The following is an 18,093-nucleotide window of genomic DNA, read 5'->3' on the forward strand; positions in this document are numbered from 1 at the left end:
ATTGTGTATTTCACTATTTCTGTTGCCGCTATTATAACAACAAATACTAAAAACAAAATAAAATATTATTATTTAAGGGGGCTCCCATACAACAAACATAATCAATAATGAAAACTGCTAGGTACTTGAATTTTTTATGTCTTCTTTAATAATTATTATTAATAATAATATTTATATAAAATAAAAAAAGGGTAATGTTTTTGTATGGGATGTTTCCATACAAAAACATAATTTTTCCTCTTACGGTACGGAACTCTTCGTGCGCGAGTTCGACTCGCACTTGGCCAATTTTATTATCTTTTTTGGATGTGTCATGCTTGTTCTTTAAGATCTATAACTATCTACTATAATATATTATGTCCTTATGGCCCATGGGTCTCAATTTGAATTATGACCAACCATAATCACGTGATACTCACTTTTTTACCTAACAAAATAATTGTAAACTCTAAAAGTAAGCTTGACTACCTTATACTCGTTTTCTCATCCAATCCCAAAGTCGGTTGCTCTAAAGTCTAAACGGTAATTATTAATGAATCAATTAATTGAAAAATAAACAAATCCTTAGCACGCTGGTCTATTGAAGATGAAACTTTATCTGGCAGCTGGACAAAGCCAAAATGACGTCTTCGACGTATTTAACCTTTTATTAACGAAGTGTGCACTGACTTTACTGTCCTCTTTTTATAGGCACGAGCTGTTCAAGTGAAGCATGTCGATGAAGTAAAAGATCGATAAATCTTAAATTTCGAATCGGTGCTATGAGTTGATTTTAGCAGCTTTAAATAATGAGAGACTTCAAAAGTTTTTTGAAACAATAACTTACATCAGTTAAAATTATTACTCCTAATGATATTTAACAACATAATATTATTCGGTGATAAAAAAATATATTGCAATTAATAACGTAATTTAATGATTATTATATGACTTTTTATATAGTTACTGGCTATCATTTTATAAGGTTAGTCATTTACATTTTTGGCAAAAGTAATTACTTTTGCTTTTAATATTGTTTTAGTATGTACAAAGATATTGTTGAGTATTATGTGTCGTAAATTATTTTGACTACTTTTTGCAATATGAATCTTAATGGTGTCATAAAATTTGTTTTACAACATACTATTATTTTAAACTTTTTTGATAAGAGTTATGACTAAGTATTTTGCTTATAAAAAAATGGTACCCTTGTTATAATGTAACAGTAAATATGTAGTTATTATTATCAATTATCATACAGAACATGCTATAGACACAAAAGCATAATATTTTATCGATAAAGCTGTGGGCATCTCTTTAACCCTGGAGAGCTACGCTTGAATAAGCTAAATAATCCCGACGCGCCGGGTTTTAAAACTATAAGAATTTCGCAGAAACCGCCACCACGCCACGCTTCGGTAGGCAAAGACTTAGTACGCCTTTGTTTAATTTTTTTCGCTTATTTTGCCTATCTTTGTTTAATTAGGCTCAAATATTTGCACGTGGGGCCTTCCAGGGCGGTCGATTAATGGAAAATCGTTTTTACGAGCTGGATAATAGGGTTTAATTTGTGAGGGAGGTCAGTGTCACGCGTAGTTTGGTGCGCGATGCGTTCACGGTAGCGTCTGTTCAGCTTCGCAAATCTTCGAGCCCAGTGTTGACCCTTCGACAGCGAAGACAAAAGGAAAGTTGTGTTTTCGCGCTAGATCTATGTCTACATAGATCATGAGTACACAGACTCAGCCATATTTTCACAATCACTTGAAGGTAATTAATAAGGAATGTGTTCTGTACATTTTGTAGAGTTCTTGTTGTTTTTGGAAACTACAATTGCATAATATTTTGTGTCTTTTATTTATCTGACTAATGCTATAGAGTATAGACTATACACATGGGGGGACAGTGGACACACATTTTACCACTTTGGAAGAGTCTCTCTCGCAAAATATTCAGGTTAGAAAAAAATGATGTTAGAAACCTCAATATGATTTTTGAAGACCTATCCATAGATATCCCCACACGCATTGGTTATATATGATTTTTTTTGTTTCAGTTGTATCTACCTATGTGGACCCCTAAAATTTTTAATATTTTTTCAATTTTTTATCAAAGTCTTTACGCGGTTCACAGACTACATCTACTTCCCAAGTGTCAATAGTATAGCTCTTATAGTTTCGGAGAAAAGTGGCTGTGACATACGGACGGATAGACGGACAGACAGACAGACATGACGAATCTATAAGGGTTCCGTTTTTTGCATTTTGGCTACGGAACCCCAAAAAAAATACATACTATGTATAGTTGAACTAGGGAGCTAACCAATTTAAAAATTAATTACATTTAAAAGTTCAAGTCGAAAGCTCAAAGTACATACATGATACATTATATTATGTATATTAAGTATTTTGATTTAAATCGGAAGCTGTATTATGTATAATATACATACTCTTCATGCCCAAACCGCTGAACCAATTTTGCTGGGTATGGAGAGTCTCGAGAAATCACAAAGGATACTTTTATCATCGAAAAATGTATGGTCCAAAAAACTAATTTTGGCGCAACGGAGTTGCAGGCGTCATCTAGTCTATATTTTATTTCAATTTATTCTGATTTACAAGTAAACAAAGATAGACACCAAATAAATCACTTTGAAACCTGCAGCATTATACCTTGAAATTAATTGAAACGAAGTATATCGGCAGACGTAACGTAATAGACGGACGGTATCAAAACAACTTTTAAACGTATGTGATGTTTACTAACGAACCTAGTTTGTTTTAGTTTTTCTGGTACAAGTACGGTCTGAGTTTCCAAAATACGTCTAAAATTTAAAACAATACTTCCATGTTACAAATGCGAAAGTGTGTCTGGCCTGTCTTTTACCTCTTCCCATCCAAACCGCTAAACCGATTTTGCTGAAATTTGGTTTAAAGAATGAGGATACTTTGAGTCCTGAGAAAGGACATAGGATATACTTTATATCCCCGGAAAATGTTGGTACAATGGTGTTGTGGGTAACATCTAGTATTTCATAAAACCACAGAATATAAATATTAGTACAAGTAATAAAACGTTAAAAATTTTGGTAGGTACATTTAGTTTCGGTACTCTCTTAAAAATATTCAAAATATTCTGAAGTATTTAATTGGGATTCACTTAAAAAGTTTTAAAACTGAAACCTTTAAAATATTCAAAATTTTCTGAAGTATTTAATTGGGATTCACTTAAAAAGTTTTAAAACTGAAACCTTTAAAATAAAAAATGCTAAAATTTTGTAGAGTTTTATGAAGACGTACACGTTTATAGGAGAGAGTAGTAAGTACTATTAGAGACGTTGATTTCTAGGCAGATAGCGGACCTAAGTAATTTGGTTGCGTTAAGTCAAACTCATCAGACCGATCACAGCTAACATTGAATTGACATAAGCCGACCAAATGACGTAGGCACGTCAACTGCCTAGGAATCAACTTCCTCGATGGTCAACACAGAATACGTCATATTAGTTGTACCAATCGATGGTACATGGAAGTTAAAGAAAGTTTTTGACTTATTTTTATGTTCTTAGAATATTTTTTATAATTATCATTCAAGCAATCTCGATTAAATTAAAAAGATTTTATTTAGACATAAAATTTATTATGTTTTATGTAATAATTTTTGTGACTAAAACTTGCCAAAAAGTTAGAGATAAAGGGTGTTACTAGAAAAGATTTAAACACCTGTTGAACAGTTGATTAGAGAAAAATTCAGTACAAAATGGTCTCAAAATAACTGTTCAATAGATGTTTAATCTTTTTTTTTTTATGAAATAAGGGGGCAAACGAGCAAACGGGTCACCTGATGGAAAGCAACTTCCATCGCCCATGGACACTCGCAGCATCAGAAGAGCTGCATGTGCGTTGCCGGCCTTTTAAGAGGATACAACAGGGGCTAGAGAAATGAAAAAAAAGTACGTGTAATATCTATAGCTGTCTCCCTTACCTCAAGGCTATACCGCAGAACGCGATAGAGACAACTGCAGAAAATCCAGAAAATCAACGATTCGTTGTCCCCTGATTCCTTCTCCAAAACTTAACCGATTTAAGTACTTTTTTCATTAAAGATTAAAAAAAGGCTTGAGCTGTGTTCCTATGTTTTGCTTTTTTTTATAATCTAGCCAAATCTGTTTTCTGGACGTTTGAACACAGTGAAAATCTGGCCATTTTTTTGGGTTTTTGAACGTTCATATCTTATTTAATAATTAAATTATGAAAAAAAAGAAAACATAGGGACATTGTATTAGTGGCCGTAGATATTCAGGAAAAAAATTATAACTCTACTAGCATTATCCAGGGAGGAAACAGGGGACAACGTTTGTATGGAAAAAAGGGCGGTGTGGAATCCTCTTAAGAGGGAATAGGGTAATAGGGGAGGGTAGGGAAGGGAAGGGAATAGGGGAGGGTAAGAAAGGGAATAGGGTAGGGGATTGGGCCTCCGGTAAACTCACTCACTCGGCGAAACACAGCGCAAGCGCTGTTTCACGCCGGTTTTCTGTGAGAACGTGGTATTTATCCGGTCGAGCCGGCCCATTCGTGCCGAAGCATGGCTCTCCCACGTATAAAACGTCTTTTGTGGTCAGACCGTTTATCTCTACATTTTCTAAAAGTAATTTTAGATATTTATAATTTTTCTTCTTTAAGTACATCCCTCGCGTGCCTTCTAGTTTAAATCTAAAGTACTATGGAGTAATTATTTTTATAATCTTATGGAGTTTTGTAACAAAATACACAAGATCTTATCGAGTTTCAAAGGACTTAGATTCTAAAATATAATAATATTACTAGATGTTCCGGCAAATGTTGTTTTGCCATATAAAGTATTTCGCCCTTATTATTATTTTAATATTGAAGTGCCTAAATAAGTATGTCACCATGGCAACGTCCATCGCTATCCCGTCGCACAAACAATAGTCGCCGTCAGTCTCGAGTTGTAAAAATTTAAGCAAAAAGCAAAAAGGGGCAAAAAGTCACGTTTGTTTATACCCTTAAATATATTTTTATTTTGTAAGTACATATCTGTTGTTAATTGTTATAAATAAAACACAATCTGTAAAAATTTTAGAAGTCTTGCTATCACGGTTTTTAATATACAGCGTGGAGACAGACCGTCCGGGTCCCGTTTTTACCCTTTACGGAACCCTAAAAATTAAGTAGCAGAACAGAGGAAGCGTAGAATTTATGAATCTGTACGCTGCTATGATATTGCTTGTTATACGAACAATTTGAATTTATAGTTGATATAATCTGTGACAGTGGCGCCTTTTCTCAGCGTTTGGTATTCTTAATGTTCATGACTTTAGATGCTATCCACAGTTATCGAATTATACACCCGAATACTTCACATAGCGTAGATTATATCGTAAGAATTGTGTAATAAATATAAGACATTATTTATTTCATACGAAAAACTTGTCTACGGACTCAGAATAGATAAATAGTACAAGTATACGGGATACTTTTCTTAAAATTTTTATCACTTTACTGTACCCTACAGACTTATACTAATATGAACGTCACACGGTGAAGATAATAATTTAATAACTCCCACACCGGTTTCGGTGACAGTGGCCGGTTTCTTACGCAGGAGTAATTTTATAGTGTCCAAGTGTGTGCGCAGTACACAAGAGCACTCTCTATTCCTTTTATTCTTATAACCCAGTGGGACAGAAGACCGACACAACTGGCGAGAGATTAACGGTGAAGATACTATCTAATGTATCTGAATATAATATATACCTTAACATATTTCCTGTGAAAATACGTAATATGAAAATATCTTATATTATTTCACTTTCGCTGTGCGTGATCCATCCGTGTATGAATCATCACTGATCACTGATCAGTGATGGTTTATACAAAATATGTATGGCAAGAGATATTTCAAGATAATAGTATCTTCTCCGTGTGTAACGCGCTTTATGACAAAAATTCTGTTAAAAACATAATCTTATAAGAATATGGGTGTTTACCTCGGCCAACATCATATTATTATGAGTTCAGTGATCAGTCACAATAAAATAAAAAGATATCTATAATATTCAAGTAATGCTGGCGCTGCCAGCCTTTTGGATCTCTATGTTACCCGCGGCCCCCGAATTGGAGGTTAATTACTAAAATTTTATTGAATATTGATTAAGTAAATAATACTTAAGTACAAATAATTAATGTGATAATTTTATGTATTAATTATTAATAACATTATTTTATAACGCGAAATATGGAGCATCATGTGACCTCGGCTAATTTATGTTGTAAACTAGTAAATTATAATATCTATATATTAATACGTGAGCCAAAAACTTTGTATCCCTTTTGACGAAAAATGAGGAAACGTAGGTGAATGAAATTTTGCACAGTTATAGTTTAAATATGGTGAAGGAGTGCATCGAGCTAATATTATCTTGAAATTATGCTTTTATCATACATTTTTGTAACAAATAAAACATTACACACACTACAACACACAGACTAGGAAAAATGACAGATTTTTGAGTGACAAGCCTATACATATACGAATTACCTATACTCTTTTATTTATGGTTGAAGTCAGCAAGGTGACAAATTGAAAATGGATTATAGTTTTTTTCATTGAATCTTAGATACTATTAGACAATGCTAACACGGCCAGTCTGAGATCAGCTGAGTCCCCCAGATAAGAGTTTTAAAAAATATATGATAAAGTCAATATTTTTTACAAAATATATGTAGTAGTCCTAATGTTGTTGAAACTAAGGTCGAATTTCGACTATTGGGCGATCTCTAGTTATTATAAATATATGAACATATACCTTATTAGGGTCTTAAAATATAGTAAGTTTACATTATAAAATGGATCATTCTATTTGCCATAAAGGAAGATAAAATTAGACGGCAATTTTTTAAAATATTAGAATTCGAAGCCCAAATATATTAAAAATATATACAAAATATATATTAACTATATATACATATTTATAAATTGAAAACCCGCTCAAAAACATTTTCAAAAAAAACCGACGGAATTGTAAAAACTTTTATTTCTCCTTCGTACTCTACAGTCTCTACATTAAGTTTTAGCGTTAAATTTTTGGGAACGGTCTTGAAAATAAAACGCTAATAGTCGCACTTGGAGACCAATATTAATTACTTAACTGTAATTAAATCGATAGTTTGACAAATAACGTCAATTTTTATGTAGAAATCTTCAAATTTCGTCTCTGAGTACGGCAGTTAAACTGAGTGAAGTAAGAAGGAGAGCCAACATAATGATCATCTATACTCTATAGGGTACCTAAACCTACTCGGAAAAGATTTTTATGGAGCTTTAAGCCATGGCTCATAAATCATAATAAAAAAAATGTATTGGCTGGTAGATTGAGGCCAAAAAAGTGTGGCCAGAAATGGGTCTTATCAGTCGGGACTCGGGATAATTGTACTGAACTGACATTTCAAGTAGGTATGAATTATGATATCAACATTTTTAAGAAGATTTCTTTTCCATTTTTCATGATTAATCAAAACGTTCTGTCGTGAGCAGTGTTTATAAATTTTTAAATAACAGCGTACCTTTACAAATTGCATACATAAGCACCGGCTATATTTTCCACTCATAAACAAATAAACAATGAACTTGAACTTGTTCTGCAACATGTTTCTTTATTAGTTTTGTCTCTGCATTACAATTTTAATGAACAATTAACAATATTAGGGGAATATTTAATGTGGTTCGCAAGAGCAATAAAATTTTAGTAAGGACACTGATTACTGATAGCCTTTTTGTTTTTTTAATCTCGACGAATTTCATAGTGACGACAACGTCCAGACATCATCGGGTAGAGTACACAAAATGAACATTCAAAAACATTTTCAAAAAATAAAAAAAATAAAATCTTTTTGAAAATATAGATTTTACCTCGAGCTTAACGGTCTGCATTCCGGCTACATTCGGTAAAATTGTATTCTATTTGAAAGTCGAACATGTAGTTCGATGCATGCGTTAAACTACTTTAACATGCCAATGTTTTTAATTGCCACACCACCACAGTCCAAAACTGTTATTGCATCCACCACACTTACCTATCATAAAAAAAATTAAACCGCTAACATAGTACACGATAAAAATAATTTAAAAAACACACACTCACTAAAGTCACTGTCCACTGTAATATAATACTATCGCGTTCTCTATAGGGCTAAAGTGTGTACGAAAACGTTTTGTGAGGGGATCCGGTTCTTAATTTTCGTCCCGATAATACCCGCGTGTAGAAATTAAAAAAAGTCTCGGTAAACAATCGGTGTGCCAACAAAGCAGTGCTTCGTAGCTATCCGAAGCTATACTGAAATTCTAAACCCCGACTTCGGTGTCCATGTCCAGCACCCCCCATTACTAAATTTCTCTGCGGATCAGAAACGTCGCAAGTAGCGCGATCACTCGAAACGATCTCTACCTTGCTGGTGCGATGTAAGGGTGCAACTCCACTGAACGTTTCGTCGACATGAGGCCCTCGCAGAAGTGTCTATCTCGCTACAAGGCTATGAGAACGTATAATTTAGAGACGGTGTTGAGAGATCACCGATTCGACTATAGTCGTCTCTTTTCCTCCTATAGAGGAGGTGTCCCTTTATTTCGCGCTGCAATGTCTGACTGCTCATTTTTTGCTATTCAGTATTATATTATTTCGTGAATTAGATTGTAGTGGTGTCGTATTTTAGCTCTAAGAAGGTACCTGTAACCTGTCGTTTCAGTGGGACGCTCGGTAGGCGGATTTTAGTGTTGCTCACAAAAGCGACACCTGCTAAAATTATATTATAATAAATTATTATATTATTAATTTACATAATAGGTACCCACTTTTATGTTATAACTTAAAATAATAATTTATGTTCAGTACTTACAGTTCAGTTTGTGTGTATAAGTTGGTACTACTAATATATATTCTGTGGTATAAGCTGATGTTTATTTTTTTCATTATTTAACATTGGCGAAACAACTCAAGCAAATAATTTTCTAAGCTCCTATTTTTTTTAGAAAAACGTTGATCTTATGAGTATAATGGTCAACAACAAAAATAATATTTTGAACACTCGTAAGTCGTAATACTCAATAGTCAAAACATAATTTTAATAATCAGTTTGATAATAATAGAAAGAAATAATATACAATTTCTAAAACACATTTTAGTACTTACTCATACTCTACTATACTCTACATTATTATCATTATTATGTGTCGTTTGTGTCTTGCAAGATCACTTACACGAGAGGAAAAAAAAAACAAGAGAACTATAAAAACTATAATTTAATTATACAAAACATAGTTTTTAATTAATTTATTACTTTATTTTCTTTTCTCTTTCGGCACGATGAAACATTTCACACCAAAGTGGTCGCACATTTGACGCACCTGCAAATAAACGAACACTTAAGTAACCAATTAATATTTTTTTAATGAAAGAGATTAAGAGGGAAAAAGGGAGGGTAAGGAAGGGAATAGGTAAGGATGGGGTAGGGGATTGGGCCTCCAGTAAACTCACTCACTCGGCGAAACACAGCGCAAGCGCTGTTTCACGCCCGTTTTCTGTGAGCCCGTGGTATTTCTCCGGTCGAGCCGGCCCATTCATGCCGAAGCATGGCTCTACCACTTGAAATACATTAAATAATGTATATATTACCTACTGTAATATTTTTCGGAAACGTGAAATAGTACGAAACAAACTGTAAAAAATTAAATATTATGCCACCATCCGTCGTCTCTACATAATGTAAGAATAAGTGACAGAAACTTTAATTACATTATTATATTCGCAAACTTATTATTTTAACATACATAATATTTTTATATTTATTAGTTCATGAAATAATTGTTAATTCATTTTTTGAAGGAAAAGTTTTGTGTTGTTGTGAATCAGACTTAGTCGTCCAAATCACTCTAGTGATTTTGATTAAATTTGGCACAGACATAGAGTAAGACACGATGTAAGTACAAGTTACACTTTTACTGTAACAAGGTTACAGTGGAAAAATAAAAAAGATATTTAAATATTATATAGATGTAGATTGTGGCGTTACAGTAAAATGTACATATGTAGAGCCGCCGCCGCCGCCGCCGTCGCTGTTGGCCGTTGCTCTACATTTCGAGGATGTAGGAAGCAGCAATCAATCGTCGACTATACTCAAATTTTCAGTTTATTAACACAATTTTGAGTAATTGCCACATAAATTGAATGCATTTGCGTGTGCAAGTGCAAATGCATATTATGTTGGCACTTTTTAGGCAAAAGTGAGTATTTTGGTAATTTTTCATTTATGGTGCATGTTTTATTCGTGTTATGCCGTCGTCGTGATTGGCCTATTTAAATACTACTTATTCTTCAACATATTTCTTTGTGATTGGCTAGTGGCAACATTAGTAAATACGGAACCCTAAAAACATTGATTATAGTAATTATGCACTCCCACGAGTGCTACGATTGTAATCGGAAAATGTTGCTAAAAAGTAAATTTTTGTTCCATATAAAATATTAAAAATCCTGGATATATATTACTACACCGCAGGATAAGCCCACCACAAAGATATACAAAATTTTAATAATAAATGACTTTTAATTGTGCATATTTTGGCTATTTTACTTGCATTGGCATATTTGCATGTATATTTCGGGACTTCGACTTCGGGTGCATATAAATCGATGTGGAGTAATGACTAATGACTATTAAAAATCTAAGATTTTACTCACCACACAAACTCCATAGTGTAAATGGGCGAGTATCACGAACAGTAGAGTCGCGTAGAGAACAGTGAGCTCTGTGTGCGGCTGGTAGAGGGATAGAGTCGCCGCCAGCACCAGCGGGATATTGATCCAGGAGATGACGTCACAGCGCTGCTCGCTCATCTCCGCCACGATCAGACGACTCTGAAATAAACAGATGAACATAGAACCTCCTTTTTTCAAGTCGATCAAAGAGTTTGGGTTCTAGACTGGGCTAAAAAAATTATGCAGCCCAAGTCGTTGTTTTTTTTTCTTATCATAAAAAAACATACCTAATCCTTTAAAGTTCCTCTCCACAAACCCTTAAGGTTTGTCCGGAGCGTATACTGTGAACCTTTGTGTCTTAAAATGCTCCTGAACTATCTTAGGTAATTTAATGAACAAAGTGAAAACGGATTTAAAACAAGCATACATAATATAACAAATTATTACATCTATGTATAGCTAAAATAATAATTATGTTAATCACTTAATTTAGTCACACCGTAGTCTGGAAAAACTAATTTTTCAGCTGATTTTACAGAACGACAGATGGCAAGTGATAACAATGGACTCCTGCGCCACCAAAGGAGTGACCATAGAATTAATTATTATAATATTACCTGTATACCTAAACCTTTCAGTTTACTACAATAAAATTACTTCAAGGTTATCTATACTTATTTGAACATAAACAAACCACTTAGATTGGCGTTTAATATTTGCCAAAATGAAATTTGTTTACACATTAATTTTAGTAATTTATACAATTTCAGAATGTCACTAAACAAATTGGTAGGTACAGTCAAGTTGATACGCTCATAAACAAGCGGACAGTCATAAAGAGAAGCAATAAAATACATCTATATGCGATCTAACCGATAAAGATATCTTTCACATGAATATTTATATGATTCCAATCTTCAACTACTGTGTTTAATATGTATTCTCACAGTAAAACTACGATTATTCATTACCCTACGTCATATTACATATACCAGAAAATATTTTTATACCTCGTGATGGGTATAATAATAAATTGTTATATTATCTTCACATTTTTGATAGATCGATTTTTATGATCATTTGAAGTTATTAAGCTTGTAGATGGTTCATATCGCAAGGATTGTCGTAGTAGATTATCTTAAGTAGGCCTGAAAATAGTAATAACAATCTCTACATTTTCGGCATGGAGCTTTCTATGTATATCCATAGAATACAATATATTAGTACAAGTAGTAATATTTAAAACTACACATGTTTCTATGTCAGGTAAAAAACGACGATATAAGAAAAAAAACTAATATTATCTAAAAATTCTAATACTATTTATATAATACGTAAAACTTTTCATAATAGCACAGATAATAGTAAGTCATAATACGTACCTTATTAAAAAAGTTAAACGGAAGTAATAAACTTAAAAAATCTTTAATAATGAGGCTAATAAAAATATTTATGTAAAGTATTAAAAGGTTTTAATTGGCAGTGTGCTATGCCCTATTAGAAAAACATTTCAACATGTTTGAGGCATTTGAAGAATTCCTACATTCCTAATTTATTTACCTAACGTCGACCGAAGTAACTTTTGAAGAACTAACAGAGATGGATTCTTTACATATGATTATTTATTTCTAAAGAAAATTTATGACGTACTATGTTCTTATAGCAATACCTGTTTTTCTAAATAATCGGCCAAGCGCGAGTTGGTCTGATGCACGAAGGGTTCCATTATAGAGCAAAAATAGGTAAAAAATGTGTTTTTTTGTATGATTGTATGGTTATTAAGGGGAAATACCCTTAATAACCATACAAACATACACCCTTTATTATTTATTTTATTTAAATTTTATTATTAATTTATTAAAGTATAAATACAACTGAGTATTTTGTGAACATTTCAAGTGCCTACCTATTGCCATTAGCAAATATGCCCAAAAAAAAATATTCAACAAACGTGTTTTTTTTTTGGGCATGGGAGCCCCCTATAAATATTAATTTTATTTTGTTTTCAGTATTTTATTTTGTTGTTATAGCGGAAACAGATATTATACACAATCTATGAAAATTTCAGAAGTCTAGCTATAGCGGTTCTTGAGATACAGCCTCCAGGCTGACAGACAACGAAGTCAGACAGACAGACAGACAGACAGACAGACGGATATACAACTAAGTCTTAAAAATAGGGCCCCGTTTTTACCCTTTGGGTACGGAACCCTAAAAACGGACATATATTATACGGTCGAATTGAGAAACCTCCTCCTTTTTGGAAGTCTGTTAAAAACTTACAGCGATATTGCTGAACGCCGTGCCGAACAGCAGCAGGAAGGCTCTGGGGTCCTGCTCCAGGACGCCGTTGGGGGACTTCACCGCCCACAGCGTCGTGGTCACACAGAGTACCACCATCGGCCACAGCGGCCGTAGCGCCTCTACGAGCGAGCGCTTGCACGCGCCCGACTTGTAGCCTCTATGGAAAAAGTTTATCACTGCAGTTTTTCTTTTTTTAAATACTTTTATTGGTGGCATCTGCAAGTTATCTCAGTCGAAATTGGTGTTTTTAATTTTTTTTCTGGGACATAAACTACACGTTCAGGGCGTATCACGTAACAGGACGTGGTAACGATTACGAAGGTGATTTTTGTAATATAAATAAAATTGTCTAATAATTGCCCTTATTCGACGTTTCCCAATCATGGTTATCCATCGTGGGCCAACATGGAGTGCTCATTACGGTGCGGTACGGACGGTGCTTCGTCCCTTGTTAAGTATCACAATACGGCTACTTATATTAATCAATTAGTCAGTATTATCATTTATCACTAACTTACAAATGGACATTATATATCGCAACTGGTAGGGTAGTGAGCAGGCCGGTACAGTGTATCGCCACCTCCAGCGCTTGCACGAACGTGACGGAGCTGAACACCTGCACCTTGTACACTGCTGGACCGTATATGCCAGCTATTAGGAACATCAGCGTTGAAGCCTGTTAACGAGCAATATATAGGCAATATACAGTAACGGAAGTACTGAAAAACTATGTACATTGTTATTAATTAATTACAACTTTAACGGAAAATGTTGTATGTTGTACTTTATGTGAAAACCGTCATCAAGCTAAATTCCTGAAGTAATTGTAGGTAATTAAATGTTTGTAAGTGCGGCTGTGCGGGAAATAGGTAATGTTGAGCCAATACACAAAAATATATAATATGAAAAGTAAGATCGCAATCTTATACATATTATAAGTTATGCCGATTAGCCGATCATAATCATAATTGTGGTGAGAGTCCCGACACATCATCTACCGACCATTGAGAAGGAGGAGTTCTGGCTGATTGGAGTCATCTACAGGAGGTTCCGAGGACGACTTCCGAACACGTCGCGCCCCACGTCACAGACAATTATACGTGTTTAGTGTTAGTTTTAGTATAATTGTATGTATGTTAGTCTATAAGGTATTTATAATATGGGCCAAGATGGATGACTTAAATAAATAAATTTAAAAAAATCGCTACATATTGGAAAATGTGTTTGCGAATAAATTTATGGCATTTCCGTCTAGCATGATAGTAATTAGTGTCTAAACCATAGAGTTAATATTACCTATCTAAACACACCATGCCAAAGCTCCACGGCGGAAGTTCAGCATGATTACGTCAGTAGTGTCAAACGCATACAATATAACGCGACGGAATTTCGGCATAGTGTGTCATCGGTAATTTAAAATACATTGCAGGCGGAATCATGCCGATCTTCCTCCGCGGAACTTCGGCATTGTGTGTTTAGATAGGTAATATTAACTCTATGGTTTAGACACTAATTACTATCATGCTAGACGGAAATGCCATAAATTTATTCGAATATATGGCACTTATTATGCATACTGCATAGTTTACCCCATTGTATAGCTTTAATAAAATTTAAACAGAAATTAATTAATAAGCAACTTACCCACATGCTAACGTCGTACGTACCCCCAGGGTAGATACAGAGTTCCCGTGTTGTATTTCTCCCAGTGGCTGACGTAGAAGTTCAGAACTATGCTCATTACTATGAGGTACCCCCTGGCAATAAACTTTACCATAAAGTTTCATCTTATGTTACCTTATTTTAGTCATAGACAAAGGAAACATACGTTTAGTATAGAGTTTTCATGTAAAATGTTAATCTATATACTCTATATACATACATATACATATAAATAAAATTGAAGTGTCTGTTTGTAATATTGAAAGAACCATTTCTTACTACATGCATATGAATGTACTTACGATACATATACCAAAATAGCATTTTTTACAATTTTTGTCTGTCTGTATGTCTGTCTGTTTGTTCCGGCTAATCTCCGAAACGGCTGGGGCGATTTTGACGGGACTTTTTTTGGCAGATAGCTGATGTAATATGGAGTAACTTAGGCAACTTTTTAACTGACTTTCAATAAAGGAGGAGGATATATTTTATTTTTTTATATATTTTGTTCGGAAAAATTCTCTCTTTTTTATTATCTTCGTCATCACATTTTGCTGACGCGGACGAAGTCGCGGGCAACAGCTAGTAAAAAATAATAACTACATTATTGAGCTTGAAATTATACACTTTTCTACGAGTTCATACTACGTTATACCTCTATGTATGTTGAGATATAATACAATTTGATAGTTTTCGATAAGTATTATCATATTTTGTTCTCCCGCACGAAACTGCGAATTCTGCAACAAAACTCATACTACGAGTACATTGTGACGCGATGCGAATTCGCAGTTTTGTGTGGGAGCCCTTTACTGGGATATTGACAGGGAAACTTTAGGTAGAGTTAACCATCTGAATGGTTTTACCTTTCTACACAGCTCGGTAAATATAAAGTCTGCATACTCAATTGCTGCTTAGTCATATAATCATATTTGTACTACTTAATTACCTGTATACTGATACGGAGAACTCGTCCCGGCCGAAGACAGAGAAAAGACAGTAGGGGATTAGGAACACGATGTACGAGTCCAAGCCGTGATCGAACATCTCTCCCAGGGGCCCAGAGACACCCAGCCGCCGCGCCTGTTTGCCGTCCAGCCCATCTGGTACCAGAGTAGTGGGTACCAGGTTAGCAGAAGTTAGAAACAGTATCACTTTTACATTAATTACTTACTTAATTACATATTTAAATTTTAATAGTTCTACCACAGAGTAGGTACTATAATACTGGCGTAAGTTCAACTGTTCTGCCTCCTTATGCATCTCGTTTTAAATGTAAGCCTACTCTTGTACACTTAGGAAGGTCATTGGACTAATTTCTCTCTATCCTGCAACCGGACTTAAGAATCTGATGGGTAGCATAAACATTTAGATCATGCATACTAGACAGCTTCAGAGTTGCGAGGCGCTTGGGTCTTCTTACATAGGATCAACTTACAAATTAAACGCGCCAAATAAGTCGCGAACGTCAATTCGATGTGTGTGGGCGCATAAAGTTTAATATAGCTGTTATAAAGTATAATATACTTATGCTGCAATAAAGTATTAACTATAATATACCTAAGTTATAAGCGAGAAAGAGCATAACGGCGCAGATGATATAGACGGTGTTGGGTATGGCGTAGGGCTCCACGACGGAGACCCCGGGCCGCCCAGCCGCGGTGCAGTGCCGGTCGTATATCAGGAGTACAATTACATTTATCACCATGCACACGAATCCCGCGAACGTAATCAGGTTCGGCGCCAGCCATTTTGGGAGGAACTGCAAAATAGAGATTATAGAGTAAAATATCCACAGCCGAACATATTATAACCCCCTTGGTCCTTCTTTTTGGAAGTCAAGAAATGGTGGGCCGTGGGATAACTCTAAAATTAGCTATATAAAGGTACAGTTTCTTGATAAACCTTACAAAACTTAAACCATTAAAATATATGTATAAAAATAAATTAATTTTGATAGTACTTATAATACAACCGAAATAAATAGAGCTGTGACATATCTATGTCAGAAATAGAATCGGAATAAAAGTTTTAAGAATAATTTACCCTATTTATAAAATAAAAATCCCTGCCTCCTTGAAGTGTGTAGGCAGCCTTACTAACCTGTACTGTTGCATTCCAAGACGGGTGCATTACATATCTACTGAGCGGACTTGTATCTATGGCGCTGTACTGAAAACGATAAAAATATTTCTTGTGGTTCATGCTCTTCATAATAATATTTCAATATTATAAGTAAACAAGATTTATAGAGCCTCTCAAATTAAAGTATGGACTTTAATTTGAGAGGCTGTTTAAAACAATTGACTACTAATACTAATGCTGTAAATGTAATTAAATAATGTTTAATATAATATTTATTTTGCTATAAACATACTTAAAGTACGTTCATCTATGGATAACCTAATAGTAACTAAAATATACATAAAATATTGTAAATCCTTCGGTTTGACTTTACTATTTAATTATTAGTTACAATTAATTGCGACTCTTTATTTAGTGAATTTGAATAAATCAATACGAGGCTAGTCACAAAACTGTGCATTGATTGTTATGTGGTTTGGTTAAAAAAGTTCTTAGTAAACTGTAAATTTCGTAAACATGAGTTGTATGTTTACAAGTAAGAGTAAGTTCTGTATCTAAACTTTAAACTACAACACTTAAATAAACTAAATACCTAATAATAATATATTTCACTTTACCTTATAATTTTTAAATCCCTTCAAATGGGCTTTACTCATATATTTATAGTTAAACATTATGATAGAGTTAGGTTCACTAATTTACACACTATTTTAAGTTATATTTATTTTATTAACTTTATACTTAGCAACTATTATTATTCATTTTTAACAGTGCACATTATTGGTAACAGTCCACTTCTATGACATGATAAAGAATGAACGTGTAGTTTGATAACAAAGAAGTCATAGCCGATAAGAAAATAAAAATAAGTATCACTTGCACCAAATACAAGACTAATTACTGCCGCACTCTGAGTGGGACATTAATTACATAATATAAATGTAACTAATTCAAAATTATGACATAAACCCCCATACATTATCTGTTAAACTCTTCATTAAATTGAAGGTTAATCAGAATTAAATGTCTCTGAAGTCTGAGTACGGCGGTAAGGGCAGCTGTATCACCGCTTCCTGATAAGTGCCTGATAGGCTATCCACAACTTTTAAACTTAACAGATAGACTATGGAGAATCTGTCAAAAAAGGTTGTGGATAGCTTATGCGGCACTTTATTAGGAAATGGTAATATATATTAAACATAGTATAATAATAATTATTTTAACTTTATGACCTCGAAATGCCATTTAAGTAGAGGCAAATCGTAATAAAATTAAAAGTGTAATTAATATGG

The 18,093-nt window shown here is 34.0% G+C and overlaps 1 protein-coding gene and 1 pseudogene across 5 annotated transcripts in view; both read right to left on the minus strand.

Moving 5' to 3' along the window:
* Positions 1 to 8,315, minus strand: part of LOC121731703 (eyes absent homolog 2) — a 45,545-nt gene extending 37,230 nt beyond the window's left edge. For 2 of the 5 annotated variants that reach the window (XM_042121313.1, XM_042121280.1), the window contains exon 1: positions 7,909 to 8,315. In XM_042121313.1, coding sequence (XP_041977247.1) covers positions 7,909 to 7,929 — 21 coding nt within the window. In that variant the 5' untranslated portion in view covers positions 7,930 to 8,315. The remainder of the gene's footprint in view (positions 1 to 7,908) is intronic. The other 3 variants (XM_042121298.1, XM_042121306.1, XM_042121289.1) reach the window with 3 other exon arrangements.
* Positions 8,316 to 9,333: 1,018 nt separating this feature from the next.
* On the minus strand, positions 9,334 to 17,579 carry LOC121731751 (annotated as a pseudogene).
* Positions 17,580 to 18,093: the final 514 nt, after the last annotated feature.

The sequence above is a fragment of the Aricia agestis genome, chromosome 1 (genome assembly GCF_905147365.1).
Source record: "Aricia agestis chromosome 1, ilAriAges1.1, whole genome shotgun sequence".
Lineage (NCBI taxonomy): Eukaryota > Metazoa > Arthropoda > Insecta > Lepidoptera > Lycaenidae > Aricia > Aricia agestis.